This window comes from Somniosus microcephalus, chromosome 16 (assembly GCF_052327205.1).
Source record: "Somniosus microcephalus isolate GS21.2 chromosome 16, FLI_Smic_1.0, whole genome shotgun sequence".
Classification (NCBI taxonomy): domain Eukaryota; kingdom Metazoa; phylum Chordata; class Chondrichthyes; order Squaliformes; family Somniosidae; genus Somniosus; species Somniosus microcephalus.
In genome coordinates, this window is record NC_141002.1 from 66717595 (window position 1) to 66744835 (window position 27241).

General features: G+C 45.0%; 1 protein-coding gene across 1 annotated transcript in view; it reads left to right on the forward strand.

Annotated features, from left to right (window-relative positions):
- The window catches only part of cftr (CF transmembrane conductance regulator), a 178303-nt gene that overhangs the window by 84232 nt on the left and 66830 nt on the right, over positions 1–27241 (forward strand). Inside the window, exons 10-11 of the mRNA XM_086009187.1 lie at positions 183–365; positions 5534–5725. Coding sequence (XP_085865313.1) covers positions 183–365; positions 5534–5725 — 375 coding nt within the window. The remainder of the gene's footprint in view (positions 1–182; positions 366–5533; positions 5726–27241) is intronic.

The following is a 27241-nucleotide window of genomic DNA, read 5'->3' on the forward strand; positions in this document are numbered from 1 at the left end:
TGACCTGGGAGGTCCTGGAATTAGGAAAAACGGGACCATTCTTCAAGAGGACTTAAATGGAGAAATGATAAATGAAGGAATAACTAAGATATTTGTTTTTGCATTGCAACACTTTTGAAGAAAAACTATTTGAGGACCACAAGCAATATCAAACAACTATTTTTTTTTACAAAAACAAACAGGGAATCGGAGAGTTGTTTGAAAAAGTTAAACAGAATGACTCCGAGCGCAAGATGGTGAACGGGGACGACGGACTGTTTTTCAGTAACTTCTCACTGCACGTTACACCAGTCTTGAAAAACATCAGCTTTAAATTAGAGAAAGGGGAACTGCTGGCTATAGCTGGATCCACAGGGTCTGGCAAGGTAAGAATTTAAATCTTTAATAATGCATTCATATTAGAATAAGGGGCTGCTCTTTCAAAACTGAGATGAGGAGGAACTACTTCACTCAGAGGGTGGTAGGTCCATGGAATATGCTGCCCCAAAAAGCTGTAGAAGCTACATCATTACATAAATTTAAAACAGAAATAGACAGTTTCCTAGAAGTAAAGGGAATTAAGGGTTACGGGGAGCGGGCAGGAATTTGGACATGAGTCTAGGTTCGGATCGGACTTGGCCCTGTGGGTAGCGGAGCGGGCCCAGGGGCCGTGTAGCCTGATCCTGCTCCTATTTCGTGTGTCTAATTCTGTTAGATTCAGGAGATGGTTCTGTGATAGTAGATTGGCGGTTAGGATCAGATCAGCCATGATCTTATTAAATGGCGGAGCAGGCTCGAGGGGCCGATTGGCCTACTCCTGCTCCTATTTCTTATGTTCTTATGTTCTTATGCCACCAGAGGTACCCCTGATGGGAGTAGTAAACTCACAAAATAAGGAAGGCACTTGTCTTGCACTTGAAAGCAGCATGCACTGTTAAACATGCCAGCCCCAGGCACCAGTGTAAATGCTGCCATGAAGCAGAGGTAGCTGAAAACAGAACCGCCACTGGACGCAGTGGCTAAAACACCTCTGCCAGCCCATAAGAATAAATTTCAACTGAGCCTTGCGTATTGGAGATGTCCAGTTGATGAGGACAGATTCTGCGTACGTGTGCGTGCACAAGTTTTTGTGTGCATCTGCCACTATGGGCTGAACATTGCCGGCGCTCAGAGGGCGGGTTCGGAGGCGGGTCGGCTGTCAAAATCCAAATGATTGACAGCGGGGCGGTATCCCGCACTAAGCGGCGGGTCATTCAATTGTGCTAGTTGAGAGGGTGTTTAAACCAATTTAATCACCATTTTAGCAGGCACAAAGTATTTTCCCAAGTTTTCCACGAGATTCCTGTCGCTCGGGGATCACGCCAGGTAAGTATGTCGGGTTCTGAACAACTCTCCATTTCTTTCAATAGGTGACAGCTGCAAAAGTGGTTTAAAACTTACCATTTTACAGCCAGTTAATTTCCAATCTCAGAAGCTTCAGGCTTGAGTATTTGGAACAGATTTTTAAGCTTTATGCATTTGCAGTAAACTCTCTATTCACTGTCATCTCCTTGCAACATCATATCTAACCCTTGATAGATTGGTTCTGTCATCTGAACCTCACCTGCCATATGAATCATCAGAATGAGCACGATTTATACTCTGTGACCTTGGTCCTCCGAATCTGATGATGATCAGCCGCAGCAGCAGCAGCAGAACCAGCCACACCAGCAGCAGCAGCAACAACAAGAGCGCAAACCTTCTCCTCAACCACCTGATGCTGCACAGGGCAGAGGGCAGGGCTGGCCTGCGCCGGAGGTCATACCCTCAACACAGGGTATACAGGCAGAGGATGAGCTTCCTCAACATGATGGAACAGCAGTGCCAAAGGAGGCTCAGGCTATCGCACCAGGTCGTCGCCCTTGCCCACAACTTCTTCACCTCAGGCTCCTCCCAGTCATCTGCAGCAGACCTTTGTGGCATCTCGCAGTCGGCCACACACAGATGCATCGCACAGGTAACCAATGCCCTCTTTAACAAGTCTGCAAATTATATTCATTTTGCCACTGATGAAGCCACTGTCAATGAGCGTGCGCTTGGCTTTGCCGGTCTAGCTGGCTTCCCATGGGTGCAGGGAGTCATCGACTGCACACATGTGGCCATCAGGGCACCCCATCACAACCCAGTAGCATTTGTTAACCACAAGGGCTTCCACTCCCTCAACATTCAGCTGGTCTGCAACCATAGGAAGATTTGTGTGCGCCAAGTTCCCTGGCAGCTGCCATGACTCGTACATCCTGCACCATTCCACCGTCCCTCAGCTCTTCGCACCGTCAAACCGCCTTGGCAGCTGGCTGCTTGGAGACCAGGGCTATCCCCTGAAGACGTGGCTCATGACACCTTTGAGGAGGCCAGCAAATGAGCCTGAGGGACGTCATAATCAAAGTTATATCTTCACGAGAAGTGTCATCGAGCAGACAAGAGGCTTGCTCAAAATGCGCTTCAGATGCCTCAACAGATCTGGAGGAGCCCTTCAGTATGCACCAGCTAGGGTCTCGTGAATAGTCATCGTCTGCTGTGCCCTGCACAACATAGCACAGCAGCGAGGATTAGCACTGGATGAGGAAGACGCTGCTGAGCGCAGAGCCTCATCGGAGGGTGAGGAGGATGAGGACGAGGAGGCTCACCGTGAGGTTGGTTTCGAGGATGAGGAAAACCTGGACGAGCCGGCGGTCCCATTGCGACCAGTACGCGAGCACGTTGCTGCCCGTCACGCCAGGGATACCCTTATCAATGGCAGATTTCAATAACTTCATGCAGCTCATACATGTGGCAGGTTTGCATCACCCAACACCAACACCATGCAGCAGTCAAACAATGATTCATCCCTTGTTTTGACTCTCACCAACATTGCTGGGTGTGAAATGAGCCCTGACCCTTCACTCTGACACTTCTATTTCATCACACAAATTTGCCAACGACCTCCAAGTGTGACAATTAGATGATTTATTTACAGCACTTCATAGAATACTAACATGACATTGATAAAGAAAGACACTCCCGAGTGACTACCCTTGTGACTATTTGTGTGGGATCTTTCTCTTCTGGGTGCTTCTATGTCGTGCTACCTCTTCAGCTTCAGCAGAGGTAGAGGCAGCCTTCTCATCTCCGTGCTGTGTCTGCTTAGATGCCTTTGGCAGTCGTCCTCTGTGTTTTGGAGCCACTGATGGCTACGCCAAAGTCTGGTCCTCCTGCGACTGTGCATGCGCAGACTTGGCCATCACTGATGAGGCATCTGGGGCTCTGACCAAGGGGTTGGCAAAGGGGGTGGAAGTCAGAGTGCTTGGAGCGGAGTTCTGACTTCGATGTCCCCTCCCACCATCATCCCTCTATGGGCCACCCGCACTTCCCTGCTAGCAAGTACCTGGAGAGCACCTTGCTGCACATCAGTGGGGCCATGAGGGCCCACCTCTATACTGACATCCCTCCTACTCCCTCTTATTGTGGGCTATCTTTTTCTGAAAGGAGGGAAAGAAGAGAAGGTTCAGCGAGAGTGATGGTATGAGTGTAAGGAATGGAATGGCATAGAGCTTTACACTAACAATTTGATGGAGTGGGTTGGCAATACCAAGTTCCCTCCTTTTGTGTTGTTCGTTGCTGTCATTGCATAATGATGAGGCTCAGTGTGAGGGCTGCATAGTAAGATGGCGACCTGATAATGTAGATAGAGTTAGAGGGATGGATGAAGGTGCAAGGGATGTTGGGCTGTGTTGCATTGGGCAGGAGTAGAGGTGGCAATGTAGAATGGTGCGAATCTAATGAGACACACAGCAGCATCAAGGTAATTGTGGCTTAATACTCACTTTTCCTGATCTTACTAGATCATTGAACCTCTTGCGGCACTGCACCCAAGTGTGAACCACCACTGACAGCCCCGTAACCTCCTGCGATATCTGCAGCCACGCTGCCTTTGTCTGCTGGGGAGGCCTCTTCCTGCCGTCCGCAGGGAAGAGAACCTCCCTACGTACTCTCACTCCCTCCACAAGATGATGGAGGGACTCATCTGTGAAGCGGGGTGCTGCTCGTTGGCGCTGTAAGCTCATAGTGCAGAGACTCGAGCACTGACAGCACTGAATGCTACCAATTTGCAACTGCCAGTAACTGGGGCCATGGCCCCTTTAAATAAACCAGCAATAGTGGCGTCATCTGGTGACGTCACCAGACCCGCACCCTTTAATAGGGCCGGGAAACCCGCAGGGCGGGCCTAACAAGGCCCATTAGGGCAAGGTTCGATTAGTCGACGAGATCCACACAGCAGCGGGGTCGCCCCCACCCCCCCCCCCCGCCGCCGACCTCTCCCGCCTTGGAGCCACCCAGGTAGGCGAAATCGCAGCCTATGTGTGTGATATGCATCATGGGAATTGTCATTTTCACTCTGCTCCAGTGGAACTACAATACCCAGTGCACCACAGCAACCCATGCCACATGACAATGAGGTAGAACATTACCAAAGGAATATCGCTCCTGTTGATAAATTTTGTGTATGTGAGAGAGATATGCATCTCAAGATTCAAGTTTTTACCCAGCTCCAATACTCAGAATGTACTATGGCAACCAAGCAAAAAAATAAAATAAAAACTGGTGCATGAGTATTTGCAAAAATATTGTCAATAAACAGGTTTCATTTTTTCCAGTGTTTTATAGTTTAAACCATTAGATAAAATATTTGAACTGAGAGGATAGTTTGGATTGAAGGTTTTTCTGTCATTAAGGAGACTAATGATTTCACGTGGCCTCAGACATTGCAGCTGGAGTCAGTCAATCAGCCAAATGCAATTCAGGGTGCTAGTCATTGGAGATTCAACAGTGGAATAGTCTCCCTCAGCAGTACTACCCCAATGATAGCTTCAGCAAGAACTACACATTTAACATAAAAGTAAGGGGATGAAAAATACCTTTTATAATCATGTAACTAAGTGAGAAAAAGGTTGAAAGTTTAATTGAGGGAGCAGGGAAGAATAAAAATAAAAAGTTCAGCAAATACTGCAAATTCACAATTGGAGATAAAGTTAAAACATTTTGACAATGCAAACTACTCGGAGTAAGGGGTTTGGAGATGAGAAGAACTATGTTACTTGCATCTTAAGCAAATTTTGTACAGTGGTAAATAAAGAGTATCACAAAATATCTATGAAGCCTTTAATTTGCTTCAGTCATGCAATATATCACTTTAGTAAATTTGTTATATTAGCATGATGGGTGAATTGTTGTAAGTGTTTTGGCTGTAGTGGGACTGCAATAAATGTTAGAATTACCCTCCAGACCATCAGCGAGCTATACCAAGAGCTTTCTACTGCTCTCTCAATATGTGATGATTTTCTTTTGCATTGATGTTGCGAAACATCATGGTGTTTCTGATCGTCTTACTGTGCAGAGAGAAACAATTATGTTGCTTTGGAATTAGGCCACTGGTTCAAATGGGAGATGAATTAGAAAATTGCATACCTTATTTCAAGCAATGGGATTTTGTGCAACAGCTCATTAACAATCCCTGTTTCTACCGTGTCTTATTTAGAGCTCGCTTTTGATGATGATAATGGGAGAACTGGAGCCATCAGACGGTAAAATTAAGCACAGTGGCAGGATTTCCTACTCACCGCAGGTGCCTTGGATCATGCCTGGAACAATCAAGGACAACATCATATTTGGACTTTCATATGATGAGTACAGATATACCAGTGTTGTCAATGCATGTCAACTGGAAGAAGTGAGTTTGCCCTTTAGTATTCTTTAAAACAATGCACTTGCGTAAAGAATGATGTTTCATAACATTTTAAGTTTTAATATAGCGGCATTAATGTTTTTATGTAAAATATTTTTGATAAGATAATGTCACAATCGTTAATCCTCCTCTATGACTATCATCAGGCATCAAGAAAATGACTGACAAACACGCCTCACTCAAAATTTGACCAAAAACAGAATAAAAGACCTACATTGAATTGCAACACATATCAGAGAGCAATACAGGGCTGTATTCTGATTGAATAGTTCAGATGGTTCACTCCTGTGAATTATGACATTTCCTGAATCCCTCAATGGGTTTATTGCCATGTCGCCACCTCTGGGTATAAATTAGTCTCTATAATGTCAGTTGTATAAGTTAAGTTCATGGTCAGCTTTTCTTTCTATGGTTTTTATGCAGGGTAGATGCAGAGAGGATGTTTTCCCTCATGGGGGAATCTAGAACTAGGGGGCATAATTTCAGAATAAGGGGGCACTCATTTAAAACGGATATGAGGAGGAATTTCTTCTCTCAGAGGTTCGTGAATCTTTGAAATTCTCTTCCCCAGAGAACTGTGGAGTCTGGGTCATTGAATATATTTAAGGAGGAGATAGACAGATTTTTGAAAGGTAAGGGAGTCGAGGGTTATGGGGAGCGGGCAGGGAAGTGGAGTTGAGGCCAAGATCAGATCAGCCATGATCTTATTGAATGGCGGAGCAGGCTCGAGGGGCCAAATGACCTACTCCTGCGTCTTATGTTCTTATGTTTTATAATAATAAGTTATAGTTAAGATGTGAAAAGTCCGCTTCAAACATTTGCTGATCACTGGTTTTCCTATCATTAATCCTTTGAGTGCTTTTTTCTTTTACATAGGTAGTTTTTCCGTGAGTTCTGCAAGATTTCTGTTCTGTAAAATTCCAGTCCCAACGTTATAAACAGAAAATGACTCTCCAATTATAAAGACAAAGTTAACAATGTTCCTGTTATGGTATTGATGTTTTTTCCTCTATTCGTTTTCAACCCTCTGCAGGTCCTTATGCTAGTGGGAGTGTAAGGGGCATAAATTGCTTCAGCACGACTGATGTGCGCCTTCCACGATACCACCAAGATTCAAAAGAAGTAGGACAAAAGATAGAATAAATTAGGAACTAATGATTAGGTGGCACCATGCTTTGGTGCTAAAAGCCAACAAATTGCGGAGGAAGGAAAGACTAAATGATAGGAGGATTTCCACAGTTTCAAAGCCCAGGAAAAATTAGTTAAGCAGAGGACAGTGCTTGTAGGATGGCATATTTAAAGCTTAGAAGGAACAAAAGAGGGACATTCAGAGGAGCTATGTCCATAGTATGGAATCATATGGGGGAAACATTTGTGTGGTTTGTGCCACATGTTAGTGTAAACGGCGTTGACAGCTGTAATGATAGTGAATGCCGGTTCAAGCACCGCATACCATATCGGTCATACCGGTAGCGCTGCCGGTAAACTCGCTCACCAGAGACCTCGCCATCATGGAGATCGTGACGTCAGTGAGTGTACAACGCTCACTGGATGCTCGATCTCCCAACTTCCTTATAGCCAATGGACTTACTGGCTGGAGTTAACAACGACAGGTTGAGGTGGCAAGCAGCAGTAGGAAGCCATCTCCAGTGACGCTATTTAAAGGGATCATCACCAATCACTTGCACCTGACAGATTTGTGTAGTTTGAGTGGCTGTGTGTTAGTTCCTGCTACTGCAAAAGTTTTCTTTAATAATTTCAAGGTTCTTCGGTATCAGGAGTGTTCTGGCAAGTACAAAACTGCATAATTATTTCTGGAAAGATTCAAACTACAACACTTGCTAAGATTAATGGGGGCTGTACTGGCAGTCGACCTTACCCTCCAGGATCTATGATGAAAGGAGCGGAGACAGCGAGAAAGACAGGAACATGTGCGCAGAGGGAGGAGGAAGGCCATCAGGGCTCTCAACAGGAGGCCTTACCCTCCGAGAGTATTCCAAGAGCACTTCTCCTACCTCCAATTAAGTGAGGAGCAGTGTATTCAAAGGCTCTGCTTCACCAAGGAGGTGATCACAGAACTCTGCCACCTCCTGCAACCAGACCTCCTGCCTCAGACCATGGTGACCACGACTCTCTCAGTGGCAGTCAAGATCACTGTGGCCCTCAATTTCTTCACTGGCGGATCCTTCCAGTCTGCAGCAGGAGATATAGCTAACATCTCACAGTTCGCCGTCCATCGCTGCATCTGGGAAGCTCTCTACAGAGGCTCTCTACAGTAGGTGAAGAGATTACATTTCCTTCTCCATCACCAGAGAGAAACAGGACGAGCGTGCATGTGGCTTTGCCAGGATAGTGGGATTCCCCATGGTGCAGGGCGCCATTGATTGCACCCACGTGGCTTTGCGGGCACCACATAACAATCCTGAGATCTTCTGTAACCGCAAAGGGTACCACTCACTTAATGTGCAGTTGGTGTGTGACCACACACAGCGAATCCTCACTGTCAATGCCCGCTATCCTGGCAGCAGCCACGATGTCTTCATCCTGCGTCAGATCAGGTGACAGCACTCTTCCAGCCAGCACGTCAAGCTCGGAGACAAGGGGGCTATCTGCTCTCCACTTGCCTCATGACTCCCCTCCGTAACCCCAACACTCCTGCCCAGCACTCATATGATGAGGGCCATGCTGGCACCAGGAACATCATCGAGCAGACCATCGGCCTACTGAAGCAATGGTTCCACTGCCTTGACCGCTCAGGAGGAGCCCTCCAGTACTCGGCTGAGCGGGTGTCCCATTTCGTGGTGGTCTGCTGCATGCTCCACAACTTGGCCATCATGAGGGCACAGCCCTTGCCACCAGGGATTGCGGGACCACCTCAGGAGGAGGAGGAAGAGGGAGAGGAGGAAGAGGACAAGGAGGAAGAAGAGGAGGACAAGGAGGAGAAACAGGAGCGAGGGAGGAGGCAGCCACTCAATCGGCCTTCTGGAAAGGTGGTCCATGACCACCTCATCAGACTCCACTTTGAATGAATGAAACCCCAGATCCCCGTTGCTCACCACATCCCCATCATTCCATCCCTGTCACAGGCAGTTTCACAGCACAAAGCTGAAATGAGAGACACCACAAAAGAATCCAAACAGAATTAATAAATGTATCTATACACATATAACACATATAACATCAATACAATTAACGAATCACCCTTGTGCAATCCCTTAGTGTCTGTCGTTCGTGTGCCTTTTCCTACTCTAGTGCTCCTATGAAGTGCTCCCCCAGTGGCTGCAGCACGGCTGGTGGAAGGCTGCTGAGTTTCCATGCAGGACACCTCAGATGACCCTGCAGGACGACCTTGACCAGCTCTGGACCTAGAAGGCTCGGCTGTAGACTGCACCACCTTGGCATGGGCGGCGGCAGTTTGGGCTGGCAGTGACAAGGGCAATGGCAGGAGCAGGAATGCTGTCATCCTGAGAGAAGACAGCAGGTTCCTGCTCCACTGACCCACTGTCACTTCTCCAGGGCAGCACCTCAGCATCTCTAACAATCTGTTGGAGCACAGATTGCTGGTCTGTTGCGACGTTGTGAAAGCCCCGGTCAACGGCGGTAGACCCAGCCATGATGGCAGCAGTCAGAGCTTGGGTGACATCGCGCTGAGACTGCATGAGAGCAGTCTGAGCTTCCGCTGCAGCACTAAGATGTTGGGTCGCTTCCGTCTGTGCTGCAATGGAAACTGTGACATCGCCCATCATGCGCGCCATCACGTCTGGTTCACCATGGTGTCTCTGGGAGTCTACCATCCTTTGCAGACTGGAAATGATGGACTCCATGTTCTGTGCAGAGCCTTTTTTCAATGTTGAAGGCGGAATCCTCCATACTCCTTGCCATTGCCGAGAGGCTCTCTGGCAGCTTTGCCATTGCACCTATCATCTCCGTGTGCATGCCCATCATCCTTCTCCTAAAGGCCTCCCCACCGAGGTGCTCATCTGAGTCCTGTGCAGCAGAAGTCGCGCATGAACTCACCCTCCGGGGAGCTTGCCCCATAGCTACACTTTCCCCCTGGCCTTGCTGCAGCCCACTCGTGCCCTGTTCCTCACCCTGTACAGATCCTGCTACTATACTAGCCTCTAAAGAATGCATAGTGCCATTATCTGAGCTGGTGTCTGCGGGTGAGACATGCAGTGATGTGGTGTCTTCTTCCTCCTCCTCTTCTCCCCCCTCGCTCTCTACGGTGCCCTCGGACAGGCTGCTCAGGTGCTTGCTGATTATCTGAAAGCATAAAGGCACAAGAGTCAGGTTAAGGTGAGGGGAGGGGGGCAGGAAGGCAGAAATGCATGCATACAGCTTGAAAGTGCGAAATGATTGTGGGCTGAGGGGGAAAGTGGGATGTGAGAAGGAGCAGGAATGAATATACAGTTGCTGTCCCCAAGGGGGTCAACTTCACCGGTGGCCACAGTGCCCACGAGCTGGTGCCCAATGATCTGCAGCACTCAATTCTCCAGGTCACTCAGATGTTCAGTGTGGGCTTGTCCCCCGCTTGTGCACTCCTGCTCCCTCCGGTTGTGAGCCACCTTGGCTTGCAAGAGAAAGGAAAGTGTGTGAGTGAGTGTGGTGCTGTGTGTTTGGGTGATGTACCTGCTATAGTTGAATAGTTGTCATTGTGTGCAAGGTGTGAGATGTGGGTGTGAGTGTTAGTAGGTAGAAATTGTTGGTGGGTGAGTGCTGGGGGTTTGGTGCTTCGGGCAGTGTGTGCAGACTGTGGTTCAGACGGTGGTATGTAGCATTTATTGAGGCATTGACTCACCTTGATCACTCGAATGAGGTCGTTAAATTTCTTCCTGCACTGTGTGTGGGTCCTGGGGACCACAGTGCTGCCCGTGATGTGCTGCACTACCTCCCTCCACATGGTGCGGAAGAATTGTGATGCGGGCCTCCTGCCACTTGACAGGTACAGGACCGCCCTCCTTCTCTCCAACGCGAAAACCAACGCCTCCAGAGCTTCGTCAGAGAACCTCTGGGCTCTCTCCCTGGGCCGGCGATCTGCCATCACGACAACTTATTCACTGCTCTGGATGCTTCTCCTTCTGCTGCTTCTTGTTAGGATTATTGGGGCAGCTCCACACCCAACAATACTGAGAATGAGGTGCTGCAGCATCAATGAATCTCCCCTTTAAGTAGTGAAAAAAACCTGTGGCTACCATGACTTGCAGTTAGACTGCCTCCGATATTGGTCCAGCTTTTCAGTGTAACGCCAATCAGCTTGGGTTTTTAGACTAGATTTATGACTGCAATCATTTTAATGCGGAGTGAGCACGAATTTTGCGGCTGTCTAGACGATTTTCACCTGCTGCTACTTAACCATTTTTAGTCTAAACACTGCCCATTCCTTGGCTATAATGAATTTCTAGTCTAAATAGAATCATGCAGCACAGAAGGAGGCCATTCGGCCCATCGTACCTGTGCTGGTTCTTTGGCAGAGCTACCCAATTAGTAATAGTGTCAATAAAATAAAAATAAAAAGGATTCCAATGAAGAGAAAAGATACTAACTTTTTCTGGTATCCTGTCCCAAGCCTCCCCAAATATGACAGCAGTATCCAAGTCTTGGCCAGACTTTAGCTGAAAAAGAATTGAGGAAAAAAGTAATGTTTGGTAAAGAGTGGAAACCAAGTTTCAATTTTAGCAATGGAGCAGATGCAGCACTTCCACTTGAGGTCATCAAGATAGTGAGCTCAAGAATGCTGATGGATGGAGGAAAACTGAGGAACCATAAAGGCCAACTTTCCCCTCAGCAGAGCAACTTCATCGTCACTGGGTCAAAATCTTGGGATTCCCTACCTAACATCATCCTGGTCGTACATTCAGCACAGGGATTGCAGTGGTTCAAGCAGAAGGCCCATCACCATCTCAGAAACATAGAAACATAGAAGGCAACTAAACATGGGTAATAAATGCAGCTTCAGCCAGTGTCACCAATGTCCCAAGAAAAAATAAAGAAAAAACTGTACCACTAGGGTGCAAGAGAGGTGACAAGGCAAATTCACAGACAATACTAGAGACAGCTTTGGCATGGTATCAAATGAAATGGCTGCTGAGGAGCCAGAAGGACAATAGTTGCATTTAACAACTCTGATGGCGGTTGCACAGAGATTATGAGCAGAGATAAAGCTGGATCATGTTTCCGACTGATGCCAGGTGTGAGCACCCGCCCCGACTCCCTGACCATACTGCTCCCCCTGCCCCCACGATCCCCGACCATACCGCCCCCACGATCCCTGACCATGCCGCCCCCCCCCGCCCCCGCCCCCACGATCCCCGACCATGCCGCCCCCGCAGTTCCTCGCCCCCCGCTGGGCCCTCGCTTCTGAGGCCTACCCGCCCGCAGCCAGCCGGCCTCTCAATCTGGATGGCTACGGGCGAGAATCCGAGGCCTCACATTCAAATCAGGCCCTGCTGTTAAAGTCAGGGGAGGGGCCTTGCGCAGTGCAACCCAGGGCCCAGCTGGGCCCCCGGGGATCTGGAGTGCCGGCAAAAGAGCCTGGCACTCAAAAGAAGTGCCGGGCTCTTGGAGCACAGCCGGTACTGTGCGGGGGGTGGGGGAGGGAGGGGGCGGTTCAGTAGGCCGGGAATGGGAGCGCAGGCAGGTGCTGGCAGGCGGCCAGCAACAAAAATGGCCGCACCGCACCTCGCCTTTAAATAGCGCCTCCCCAGCCACAGGTAAGTCAGGGGGTGCTCCTGAAGATCGCGGCCAGGGCGCGAACAGTGTGCTGCGCATGGCGATTACGTCATCGCCAGCGGTGCAGCACCGCAGGGCACTACCAGTTAGCATCGCCGCTAACCTCCCACTGAATTTCACGGGAGGCATGGGCGGAGCCGCGCCCGGGTGGTAGGGCGCTAACGGGAGGTGCAAAGCAACCAAATTTTTACCCCATGAGATTCTGAAGTGGATTGACAGGGTAGATGCTGAGAGGTAGAACTAGGGGGCATAGTCTCAGGAGAAAGGGTAGGCCATTTACATAGGATTACATAGGATATAAGGCACAGAAACAGGCCAATCAGCCCAACCTGTCCATGCCGGCATTTATGCTCCACTCGAGCCTCCTCCCGTCTTTCCTCAACCAACTCTATCAGCATAACCCTCTATTCCATTCTCCCTCATATGCTTATCTAGCCTCCCCTTAAATGCATCCATACTATTCGCTTCAACCACTCCCTGTGGTAGCGAGTTCCACATTCTCACCACTCTCTGGGTAAAGAAGTTTCTTCTGAATTCCCTATTGGATTTCTTGGTGACTATCTTATATTGATGGTCTCAAGTTATGCTGTTCCCCACAAGTGGAAACACTCTCTCTGTATCCACTCTATCAAAACCTTTCATAATTTTAAAGACCTCTATTAGGTCATTCCTTTTGTCAAGAGAAAAGAGACCCAGCCTGTTCATCCTTTCCTGATATGTATACCCTCGCATTTCTGGTATCATCCTTGTAAATCTTCTCTGCACCCTCTCCACTGCCTCGATATCCTTTTTATAATATGGCGACCAGAACTGCACGCAGTGTGGTCTAACCAAAGTTCGATACAGGTTTAGCATAACTTCTCTACTTTTCAATTCTATCCCTCTAGAAATAAACCCTAGTGCTTGGTTTGCTTTTTTTATTGCTTTTTTCAAATTAGGAAATTGTGTTTTTGGTTCCAAAGTCTAAATCGTTAATGTAAATTGTGAACAGCAGTGGTCCCAGCACTGATCCTTATGGAACACCACTACCCACCTTCTGCCATTGTGAATAGCTACCCTTTACTCCCACTCTCTGCTTTCTGTCTTGAAACCAGCTAGCAATCCATTCTGCTACTTGTCCCCTGACTCTGCATTTTAATCTTATTCATTAGTCTATTATGGGGTACCTTATAAAAGGCCTTTTGAAAATCTAGATAAATTACATCTACTGCATTAACATTGTCTACTCTCTCTGTTATTGCTTCAAAAAATTCAATAAGATTGGTCAAGCAAGATTTTCCCTTTTGAAATCCATGCTGACTATTCATTATTATAGTTTTCGTTTCTAGATGTTCTTCTATCCTCTCCTTTAGTAGGGATTCCATTATTTTTCCTAGCACTGATGTTAAGCTGACTGGTCTTTAATTCCATGGACATGTTCTATCCCCCTTAAATATAGGTATTACATTAGCTGTCTGCCAGTCCTCTGGCACTACACCTTTTTCTAACAAATTATTAAATATGTGTAGTAATGCCTCTGCTATCTCTTCCCTAGATTCTTTTTAAATGAATTCTTTTAAAATCCAGAGGTTTTATCCTCTTTGAGTTTGATTAGTCTATTTAATAAATCCCCTTTTTTATTTTAAATGCACTTATCTCATTACTCACCTCATCATCCAATGTCATATCCACCTGTTCTATCTCCCTGGTAAATACCGAAGCGAAATAATGATTTAATATTTCTGCCATCTCCCTATCGTTACCTGTGGTATTATCCTGTTTCTCTCTTAATGGCCCTATTCCCATCCCAACCTTCATTTTTTATTGATGTGCCTGCAAAATATTTTACTATTCTGTTTTATGTTCCTTGATAATTTAATTTCATAGTTCCTCTTTGCCTTCTTAATTGTTTCTTTGACTTCTCTCCTAATCCCTTTGTATTCTCTCTTATCATGCACTCCTCTGCTGTCTACGTACTTAATGTATGCCTCTTTCCTTACCCTCAATTGTTCCCTTATGTCTTTATTCATCCATGGCGTCTCATGAGAATATTTTACTATGTTGTTTTATGTTCCTTGATAATTTAATTTCATAGTTCTTCTTTGCCTTCCTAATTGTTTTTTTGACTTCTCTCTCAAAGGCAAACAAAACACTCCCTTTATCTAATCCCACTTACTCACATTACTTTTGCAACAAAAACTCAACCATAAACAGTAATCATAGAATCATAGAATGATTACAGCACAGAAGGAGGCCATTCAGCTCGTCGAGCCCATGCTGGCTCTCTGCAAGAGCACCTCAGCTAGTCCCACTCCCCTGCCCTGCAAATTATTTTCCTTCAGGTACTTATCCCATTCCCTTTTGAAAGCCACAATTGAATCTGCCTCCACCACCCTTTCAGGCAGTGAATTCCAGATCCTAACCACTCGCTACGTAAAAAGGTTTTTCCTCATGTCGCCTTTGGTTCTTCTGCCAATCACCTTAAATCTGTGTCCTCTGGTTCTCGACCCTTCCGCCAATGGGAACAGTTTCTCTCTATCTACTCTGTCTAGACCCCTCATGATTTTGAACACCTCTATCAAATCTCCTCACAACCTTCTCTGCTCTAAGGAGAACAACCCCAGCTTCACCAGTCTATCCACGTAACTGAATTCCCTCATCCCTGGAACCATTCTTGTAAATCTTTTCTGCACCCTCTCTAAGGCCTTCACATCGTTCCTAAAGTGCGGTGCCCAGAATTGCACACAATACTCCAGTTGAGGCCGAACCGGTGTTTTATGAAGGTTCATCATAACTTCCTTGCTTTTATACTCTATTTATTTCCCATCCTACACAGGCATGTGAAAACTAACCATAATCATATTTACAAACATAATAAAAATAGAGTCACTTCTAACTGATAAGACTGTCCAAGGTCAATGACTCTGCAGAAAGCATGGAACTTCCTGAAGGAGAGGGAAGGTGTGTAAAATGCTGAATGGAGGGGATCTGATGTTAAGGAATGCAGAAGAATCGCATTTGTTTTGTATTTCACTCTGTTCTTATAAGAAGTAATGGGGTAGAAATCCATCTTTGGCAGTAGCGTAACGTGGGCATTATCAAATCATCCACCCTCTATATGCCCCACCCGATATTCCGTTCCATTGAAGTCAAGTTCCATTGTTTGCAGAGTGAGGAGATACTGAAGTGTGTCACAGGGTTATTAATCCTCCAGGATTGTCTTGAAGTCTCCTGGAATTAAAGATCAAAGATTACTCTCCTGAAAACTGCTGCATTAAAAAAAGTTGTGTTTCTTTTTCTATTTTCTTTGATCATTCTTGTTTATTCATTATAAAAATATTAGAGATGGGGAAAAAAGGCTGTTTGACTGACTGTCAAGGCTCATCCCATCAGGTAATGAAGATTTGGTTTGCTTTCTAATTGGTGTGGGAAGGCGGTGTGCCACAAAGGTGGACGCGTCAGGCACCCAATGATGGGAGGGTAGGAGTGTAGTGGTTGGAGGCCGGCGGTCATATGCTTGTAACCTCCAGGAAATGTCCAGCCAGAGTTGGCAACCCTAGTGTGTCATCACTATACAGCTTATACAGTTGTGTTTTTACGTTATTATTCAATATTCATGTGTTCACAAACAACAGTTTGCCAGATACTTTTTCATGAAGACAATGTCCCTACAAAATGCATTTATACCTATTTTGCTATTTACTTTAGTCTATACTACCTCTCATTTTCCCATGGCAATCATGAGGGTGCATTACAGTACAAACAATAGAAGACATTAGAAACAAATTTGCCGACAAACGAGTCTTCTCCATTCTTAGTGCGAGGTCAATATATTGACAAGTAGCTCTTGATTAGGAAATTAAATTTGATACTCTGCTTGGACAGTGGAAATTCACTCGCATGCCCATTTGGAATCACATCAGAGCAGGAAATCATAGAATCATAGAGCAAGGATAAAGCCAGTAACTACAGGCCAGCCAGTCTACCGTCAGTGGTGGAGAAACTTTTAGAGACGGTAGTCCAGAACAGAATTAATTGTCACTTGGAAAAACATGGGTTAATAAATGACAGCCAGCATGGATCTGTTAAAGGCAAATTGTTTCTGACAAAGTTGATTGAGTTCTTTGATGAAGTAACTTAAAGGTTGATGAGGTTAGTGCAGTTGGTGTTGTGTATATGGACTTTCAAAAGGCGTTTGATAAAGTACCACATAATAGACTTGTTAGCAAAATTGAAGCCCATGGGATTAAAGGGGCAGTGGCAGCAAGGATACAAAATTGCCTAAGGGACAGAAAGCAGTGAGTAGTGGTGAACATTTGTTGTTCAGACTGGAAGGAAATATTCAGTGGCATCCCATAGGGGTCAGTATGAGGACCACTGCTCTTTTTGATATGTATTAATGACCTGGACTTGGGTATGCAGGGCATAATTTCAATGTTTGCAATGACACGAAACTGTTAAATGTAGCAGACTTCAAGAGGATATAGACGGACTGGTGAAATGGGCAGACACAAGGCAGATGAAATTTAAAGCAGAGAAATGTGAAGTGAAGGAAGGAAGAATGAGGAGCGGCAGTTTAAACTAAATGGTACAATTTTAAAGGGGGTATAGGAACAAAGAGACCTGGAGGTTTACGTACACAAATCTTTGACGGTGGCAGAACATGTTGCGAAGGCTGTTAAAAAAGCATGTGGGATCCTTGGCTTTATAAATAGGGGCAGTGAGTACAAAGGCAAGGGAGTTGTGCTAAACCTTCATAAATCACTGGTTAGGCCTCAGTTGGAATATTGTGTCCAATTCTGGGCACCGCACTTTAGGAAAAATGACAAGGCCTTGGAGTGGGTGCCTAGGAGATTTATTACCAGGGATGAGGGACTTCAGTTATGTGGGGAGACTAGAGAGGCTGGGATTGTTCTCCTTAGAGCAGAGATGGTTATGGGGAGATTTAATAGAGGTATTTAAAATTACGAAGGGTTTTGTTAGAGTAAATAAGGAGAAACTGTTTCCGCTGGCAGGAGCGTTGGTAACCAGGGGACACAGATTGAAGGTAATTGACAAAAGAACCAGAGGGGAGATGAGGAGAATTTTTTTTATGCAGCGAGCTGTTGTGATCTGGAATGCACTGCCTGGAAGGTTGCTGGAAGCAGATTCAATAATAACTTTCAAAAAGGAATTGGAGAAATACTTGAAAAGGAAAACATTGCAGGACTATAAGGAAAGAGCAGGGGAGTGGGACTAATTAGATAGCTCTTTCAAAGAGCCGGCACAGGCATAATGGGCTGAATGGCCTCCTTCTGTGCTGTATGATTCTATGTTGAACTAGCTTATACAATTTGCTCAAAGACTGATGCAGGTAATCAAATCACTGAACAATCTACTGAAAAAGGATGTGTCTTTTCAAAGAAACAAAGCACCTGATCGCAAATTCTTCAATACCAGTGTTACAGTATTTTGATGTAAGAAAAGAGGTCATTCTCTATGTTGATGCATCATAGGCTGGGTTAGATGCTATGCACCTTTAAATGATAAAACTATGACTTATGCCTCACATGCGCTGACTGAAGCACAAAAGAATTACATGTAAATAGAGATGTTGACTATAGTGAACGGATGCAGAAAATGCCATCAATGCATATATGGACATAAAGTCAAACTGAATACCATTCACAAAGTAATTGAGAACATTATGGAAAAAACACATAAGCCCCAGATTTCCACAAGTGTTGACCTGATCTCCTGCCATACCTTTGGTGGGAGTTTGGTGGAACACCAGAGAAATGGCATTAACAGCTGTTTTCATTCGTTTACACCATTTCTCCGAGAATTCTGCCGATCTCTTGATGAGCTATGGGGGAGGAACTCCCACGGGAATTCAGGGCTTTTATTTGCAGCCCCACTATAGTTGCACAGTGGGATCTTAAACCTCTCCAAGAGTACTTTTTGGATGTCTATATTACCAATAAATCCCAGGTGCGGATTCATACTCAAGAACTTAGCAACCAAATTATGATACAAAGGAAGAAGAAATGCATCACGTGCCTATAGCGTAATGGCAGACTTGCCCATATCAGAAAATAAAAGGCAAGATTGCAGAAGATTCACTTTGCAAGAACTGATTTTCATGATAAAGTCACATTAACCAAAAGCCAACTCTGATATACCAGCTGGTGTCAATGAGTACTGGCATCTTCGTGATAAACCAGCTATAGAAAATGATACTGTGCTCAAAGGTGAAGACATTGGCCCTGAATTTGCGGTTGGCGGTGTAGTTAAGGATTACGCCGCCAACATCCGAACGAAATTTGCACTTACCTCCTGCGAAACCCTCTTCGAGAAGTTGCTTTCAAATGCTGCAGAGTTGTGCGCAGCGCCCCACAGATCCCAGGAGCGCACGTTGTGCGTATACGAACCTGGGGTCACGTGGAGCGCTGCTCCTTTCACTTCCTGACTCTTAGCCAATCAGGAAACAGAGGAGATTTGTCCACAACTGATTTAAAATAATTTAGCAGCCAGAAATGCTATTTTATTAATAAATTACGATCATTGCAATAGTATTTAATACACAAACCAAGATTTCAACATTAATAGAATTCAATCAAACACTGAAAAGTCTTGAGATACTTTTCACTGAAGGTGTCCTTAAAACCATAAAACTTGATTAGGATGTTTTTTATACAAAGCATGCAGCTGAATTAACATCAGCCCTTTAATTCTGGGCCATGACAGCATAAACCTATAATTATAGTCTTGTAGTCCTATCGAATTTGTTTCTCCTCTATTAGACTAACTAACTTCTGATTAATTTAAATAATCTAAAATCGAGAGTTTAAGGGCTGGATTTTCTCAATGGAGATGAGTTGGAGGTGGGACTGCTGCTTGTTGTGTCAATGTCCCGCCTCCATCATCGTCTGACCAACCAGAGGGATTTTCCCCTGATTGACCTTGTTAAGCCCGCCCTGCGGGCTCAGCAGGCCAATTAGGGAGGAAGTCACTGGCAGAACACGTCAACATCTGACGTGCTATCTGTCAAGACTTCTTAAAAGAAGAAATGTCAGCGTTTGACAGTTCTGTGAAGCTGTCAAACACTAACATTCTCTGTAGTTTGATGAGTTCTTGTGTTCAGGACTCATCAAACCTTTCAACTTTGTCGATTTCAGATGGCTGTTAGTTCAGAGGATCCAACAGCCAGTCTGTGAAATCGACAAGGAAGATTTTGGGTCTCCCGATCCAGGTGGATGAAGGCTGTAGGAAGAAAACAAGGTAAGTGAACATTTTTAAACACTTAGTACTCACCTTCCATACTTACCACTCCACACTTGCACCCATCACTCACCCCTACCTCTTATTCCAGGTGTCTCCGACCCCCGCAGACCTCCTCCACGTCTCCTCCAACCCGGCGGGGTTCTCCAAGGTCGGGAAGCCTTCACCTGTGAAGGTAAAATGGCACTAATCCTTTTTCCTGCCTGTTAACTAGGTAGTTAAAAGGATTTAATCCTTTTCCCGCCTCCAGGAGATGGGACCCAAAGCAGCACATCTTCCCGCCTCCTAGCAAAAGGGCACGGAGGCGGGATGGGGGCGGGTTTGCCACCCGCCCCCACTTTCTGCTACTTTACCGGCAGTCCCGTCTCCATGCCCGCTTCCTCGGGGCTGAGAAAATCCAGCCCTAAATGTCTGATAACATGAGGAAATCATGAAAGTGAATTAAATCCTATCTAAATAGAAGTTGGGAAATAATTAAACCAAAGCCACAAAAGGCTTTTCGGCAAAGACAATGACACAAAAAGGCTTTGTTTTCAAACTGGAACAATGAAAGTTTCTTTCAAAGTTTGCATCCGCTCAGACACGAACCAGTGCCTCATTGTTATGGGCTGTAGTGTAAACCTAGTTCAACATTAATACAATTTTCATCATTCCCCCCTCCCCTTATGCTGTGAAACAGGTTTCCTGCACCTGTTTGCACCAGACATAAAAATGTTCAGGGTAATTAATGCACAGTAGGTGGTTAATTAGCCCAACTTTTCGCCAGCATGTTGATTTGAATGAGGAGGTGAAATATGCAGAGAAGCCCATGTGCAGTCGGAACTTGACAGCTCGCATTTCGGGATTTAGCACATGTGCAAGCGAACTTACAGTCAATTTCAAAGGCGGTACGCCATCATACCGACCGTGAAGTCAGGGCCATTGTTGCACCAAAGTCCATGAGATGAAAGATCCTTCAGAAAAGAAATGCAGGACATCTTGGCGTTGTACGATGCAAAAGAAAGGCTGGAGGTCCAGTGTATTGGCCAGGCATTGCTAGAAACAGTCAGGAAGTTGAACAATGCACAGTGTTTCAAGAAAACTAGAAATCATAAACAAAAGAATCAATGATGTTGCGGAATAATGACTAAGATTGAACAGCAAAACTTTGTAAGCCTCTGAAGGAAGTTGGCACAGTAAGAGTCTATAGAAATGGGTTGGGGAAACCCGCAGCTTTCACTACAAAAGCAGAAACACCAATTGACGTAAGAAAACTACAAGGCATTTGGTCTGAGTATTAAACAAGGCTTTAATCAACTGTTTTTCAACATGGAGATCTAGTTGTGTCCTTCACTAGTTCCTGTTAAAGAATGTCCTGAGCAGGCTGGGCCCATGCCCGAGTATTTATACTCTCCCTGGACAGCACCACCAGCAGGCCGCCCAGTATTATTACATAAGTAATTTCCACATGAATGACAAGATTCATGTCACCAATATCTTATTAAATCAGAACTATTGATGGAGCATCATATCATCATAACTGAAAGATCCATACCTTTGTTACCTCTAGACTTGACTATTCCACGCACTCCTGGCCAGCCTCCCATCTTCCACCAACCGTAAACTTGAGGTCATCCAAAACTCGGCTGCCCGTGTCCTAACTCACACCAAGTCCCGTTCACCCATCACCCCTGTGCTTGCTGACCTACATTGGCCCCCGGTTAAGCAACTGCTCGATTTAAAAATTCTCATCCTAGTTTTCAAATCCCTCCATGGCCTCGCCCCTCCATATCTCTGTAACTTCCTCCAGCCCTACAACCTCCACGATATCTGCGCTCCTCCAATTCTGGCCTCCATTGGTGGCCGTGCCTTCAGCTGCCAAAGCCCTAAACTCTGGAATTCCCTCCCTAAACTTCTCTAAACCTCTCCATCTCTCGACCTCTCTTTCCTCTTTTAAGACACTCCTTAAAACCTACCTCTTTGACCAAGCTTTTGGTCACCTGCCCTAATATCTCCTTATGTGGCTCAGAGTTAAATTTTGTTTGATAACGCTCTTGTGAAATGCCTTGGGATGTTTCACTGTGTTAAAGGCGCTATATAAATACAAGTTGTTGTTGTTGAAAGTTGCTCTGCAAATCTAATTTGAACATCCAAGTTCAAAGTGTATCTGTTGAGATACCTACATTAATGCTACCAACAGATGAAGCCAAGGCCCTAGTTGGACACCAGATCATGATAATGAGACTCCAGTAACAGTGATGCAGACACCCAAAACAACCAAGACGTCAATTCTGAATCAAAGAAGACTAGTCAATGCAAGGTATTCCAAATATGACAGTAGATTAAAACTCAAATTCTGAGGGAATTACGTTACAAAGTTACTTTTCACACCTACAAATAAAGCTATGATTTGCAAACTTGTATATTTTGTCACAAAATGGAGAGTCGGGGAGTCCAGAACCAGGGGTCACAGTCTAAGGATAAAGGGTAGGCCATTTAGGACAGAAATGAGGAGGAATTTCTTCACCCAGAGAGTGGTGAACCTGTGGAATTCTCTACCACAGAAGGCAGTTGAGGCCAATTCATTAAATATATTCAAGAAGGAGTTGGATATATTTCTCAAGGCTAAAGGGATCAAGGGATATGGGGAGAAAGCAGGGACCGGGTACTGAATTTGGATGATCAGCCATGATCGCATTGAATGGCGGAGCAGGCTCGAGGGGCCGAATGGCCTACTCCTGCTCCTATCTTCTATGTTTCTATGAGTCGCTTTACCATGCCATAAATGAGTGCTTTATATACTTACAGCAGCGTTTTATCTAGGGGCATTCACAAGATGTTTTGAAACATTACGGCCTAGAAATTCAGTGCCCTTAGCACCGATTTTGCGGCGCTAGAGGGCCTAGCGCTGCAATTGGCGCCGGTTCCTAAATTGCCTGGCGCCCTTCCGCAGCGGTAGACCGGTAGCGCTGCGCCGGCACCGATGACGTCATCGGTGTGCGCAGCGTCCCGGTTGCCGTGGTAACCCGGCCCCAAGCCGAAATTCAGTTGCGGCCGCCTCGCCAGTGGCAGCCGCAACTAAGACTCCGGCAAACGAGTGTTGCCGGAGTCTGCGCCGGCGCTTTAAGGAGGCGCGGCGGCCGGCCGCTTTCCCGCCGGCCGCCTGCCCGCAGCTCCCTCCCCGGACTTCTCCCCCCCCCCCCCCCCGGAACAGATGCAAGCCCGGCACTTGTCCGAGGTGCCGGGCTCATTTTTGAAGAGATTTGCGCGGGCCGCGGCCGGGTGCAGGCAGCTCCTCCTTAACGGAAGGAGGAGGCCTGCACTTCCCGAGCCTGCCGCACCGCAGCGGGTGCCGCAGCGCTGGAATAGCGCCGCAATGCGGCGCGTTGCGCCAGTTTTCAGGCGCTAAAACCCTTCAGTAGCGCCGGCAGCCGTTTGGGCGCGGCGCTACTGAATTTTTGGCGCGCGCAAAGGGACTTAGCGCCGGCGCTAACTTCCGGCGCTAAAGCCCTGGCGCAGCGCAAACCCAATTTCTAGGCCTACATCTTTAACAGGAAGAGTGCTAGATTAGAATATCTGATAGAAATAAAGAAATAATTGTTTTTAGATGATATCAGCCTAGACAAACTCCAGTATAGGAGGAAGATGTATTCTATGTGATCCTTTAGTTTTATCTGTCTCTGTGATCAATTAGTTTTCCTTGTAATAAAGCCAGGGACTTCTCTGTTGATTTCAGGCCAAAACCTATGTGCAATGTGAATCAGAAGAGTGCCTGGCTATTTATTTGATTGCGATTGGTGCAAGAATGATGTCCTGTGCTGAATTGTTTCTGAGGCTATCACACAGCATGGTTAGCCTATACTTAGCCTTCCTGCTACACGTCGCTCTAGATTCCTGTAGATTAAAAAAAGAAGTTTGACTGGACAGGTTAAATTCAAAGATAGAAGAACTTAGCACCCATTAAATCTCAGTATAAAATGTTTGTGTTAGATTCAATATAAATTACTATTAGTGATATTAGTGGATGAAGGGTTAACACATTCATGGAACATTCCTCTGTCCACAATTGTAATGATTTTAACCTGTTTATTTTAGAAGCGTGAATGCCTCAAGTATAAAAACGAACAGATGAATGCCATACAAACTCGTTAAATATTTGCTAATATTGTCAATAGTATTTACGTTAGAATATTGTGCCCATTAAATACAAGACAATGATCAGAAATTGTTTTGCCTATGGACTTACACCTAAGTAGTGTTGAATTATGAGGTAGCTTCAGAAATGTGGTGCCTCCCTGGATAATACAAAATTTCTCTTCAACCAATTAGCTTTCAACTATTCACTAATATGATTGAATATTCTGGGATAATTTTACCCCGAGCAAAATGTTTTTAAGAAAAGGAGGCCATTTGGCCCATCGTGCCTGTGCTGGCTCTTTGAAAGAGCTATCCAATTAGTCCCACTCCCCTGCTCTTTCCCCATGGTCTTGCTCTGAGAGTACGCCGTCATACCACCTTTGAAATTGACCGTAAGTTCAGGATTTCACATGTGCTAAATGCCGAACTTGCAATCTGTCAAGTTACGCTTTGACAGATGATCTGCACCAATGGGGGAAAACTCATTTCTGGTGCAGAGTTGGGCTAATTGTCGACGAAGACTGAGATGAGGAGGAATTTCTTCACTCAGAGGGTTGTGAATCTTTGGAATTCTCTACCCCAGAGGGCTGTGAATGCTGAGTCTTTGAGTATATTCAAGGCTGAGATTGATAGATTTTTGGACTCTAAGGAATCAAGGGATATGGAGATCAGGCAGGAAAGTGGAGTTGAGGTCGATGATCAGCCATGATCTTATTGAATGGCGGAGCAGGCTCGAGGGGCTGTATGGCCTACTCCTGCTCTTATCTCTTATGTTCTTATGAAGTGCCCAGCAATTACAGATGAAAATGTTATGGTTAGTGAAAGCAGGCGCAGGAGCCTGTTTCACTGCAAAAGGAACCAGCTTTCCGTTCTTTTGCAGCTTAAGCTGCGTTAATGGTGAAAATAAATAAGAGTTTACGTCCAGCCAGGGTGGTTCAGCAATAGCTAAAATACTTTAAGGAGTGTATTTTTAAAATGTTATCAAAAGTTTTTTTCATTTTAGACAGGCAGTAATATAATTTGATATCTTGAATAAATACGGTACAATTTACTGTAATACAGTTTAATTAATGAAAAGAAAAAATCTATCAATTTGCATCTCCCCCCCCCCCATTATGTGTAAAAGCACCCTCCTTTCTCCTCTGTCGCCTTATTCTGTAACTTTATTCCCCTGTGTACCAGTATCCCTTTGAACAATTAACTGTAAAAGCCGGATGCTGGTTCCCACATATCTGTCAAGAGGAAGCTTGGTGCTTCCACTGATTGGAGCAGCAGGCCCATGTGATCCCAGGTACGCTTCCACACATGCTGCACCCCTGGGCTCCGTGGGCCATGACGCTGCCCTTGAGTACGCAGCGTCAGAGAGCAAGTTCATGAAGGAGGGTCCCCATGGGATAAGTTCGTATTCTATTCAGATGCCGCCGGCCTACTCTGTAGGTAAGTCGCCGACTGCAAACTCTGCCCCAATAGGTTATAAGCGACGCCTTTGTCTGTGGTAATGGGAATGGATAGCGCCATTTGCCCAAACGTTATCCCTATATTCATCCTTCTAGTTAATAGGTGGCATTTAAATGATAATCATCAAAAATAGGCAGTCAGTATATAAACAATATTCTCATTGAACTTAGATTGTGGTCATTTCACAACATCATTCTCCATTCATTCTACTGCTGGAAGGCCTGAACTTATTGTGATGCACAAGTGAAAATAATAATAATAGTTCACGTTTACAAAATAAAAATTAATGAATACCATCCGCTGGTGATAAACAGAACATGGCAAACCTATTCCAATAAAGCCAAAACAAACGAGAACACTTACAATAGGCAGAGTAGCTTACCTAAGGTCACTTTAACCTGAAACATTCATTTGATAAACTTATTTAATTATATCAGGTATCTTCAATACCATAAAAGGACGATATTTAACAATCTCCGGTGTGTATATTTTGCACCATACTGAAGCCAAGCCAAACATGCAATTCAATGCTGCTGATTTCTATTTGTTGCTGGAACAAGTTCTTGTATTGCTTGTTATAGACTGCGCACTCAGCACAATAACGACTTCTGTGCCAATCTTATAAACTTAAAATAAAGTTTAAAAAGACACATCTGTTCAACTGAACCACCTTGAAGTCCCTAGTGGTAGGAAGGAGTTGACTTTATCCTGTCAGCACTGTTCAAATTTTGGAAGTGAAAAGTTCAGCTTGCACCATTCTCAGAAATGCTTCTCATATTGCACTGCTTGGTGCCATACAATAAGGGCATTATTAGATACAAGTACAGTTCTACCTTAGATACAAATATAATACTACCATATGTAGTTACACTATTATTCATCTGTGCTTGTACTAACTGGGAGATACATCAATATTACCATTGGTAGAATAGAAATGCAAACAAAGGCTTTTTTTTTAATGTGTACAGCTTTCTGTAAACAAATATTTTTACACTGAGTTTTCAGAAGTAAATAAGGACACAAAACTGAAGTGACATATCTATTTTCTGATCACAATCACCAAAAGAGTGTTGTTTTTTATTTACTTTGTAATATAAAAATCAAACACTGGCTCACTACCTTCTGAAATCCAATTAATAACAATTGTTGCCACAAATGTATTTATCCATTTCAAATCACTAAAATAATTAAAGCATAGTTACAGCAGAATGATGATAGCATGACCCCATTGAAATCAAATCTCAAGAAATTTTCTTAAACATTATTACCGTGTATTTAATGTTCCTGGTACTGCTTAATTTAGGGGAAATAAACTGTGAAGCGGAAGAAAGGTAAAGGGAAGAAACAGGAAGATGCCTGCATGAATAAAGTAATAAAGGATAGTATCCGACTGAAAACAAAGCATATAAAGTAGCCAAATCTAGTGGGAGGATAGAAGATTGGGAAGCATTTAAAAGCCAGCAAAGAATAACTAAAAGATTAATTGAGAAAGGGAAGATAGATTATGAAAGTAAACGAGCAAAAAATATAAAAACAGATAGCAAGAGTTTCTACAGTTATATAAAAAGAAAAAGGGTGGCTAAAGTGAATGTTGGTCCCTTAGAGGACGAGACCAGGAAATTAGTGGTGGGGAACATGGAGATGGCAAAAACACTGAAGAAATATTTTGTATCAGTCTTTACAGTAGAGGACACTAAAAATATCCCAACACTGGACAAACAGGGGGCTATAGGGGGGGAGGAGCTAAACACGATCAAAATCACTAAGGAGGTGGTACTCGGTAAGATAATGGTACTAAAGGCGGATAAATCCACTGGACCTGATGGCTTACATCCTAGGGTCTTGAGAGAAGTAGCGGTAGGGATTGTGGATGCATTGGTGGTAATTTTCCAAAACTCCCTGGATTCAGGAAAGGTCCCAGCAGATTGGAAAACTGCTAATGTAACGCCCTTATTTAAA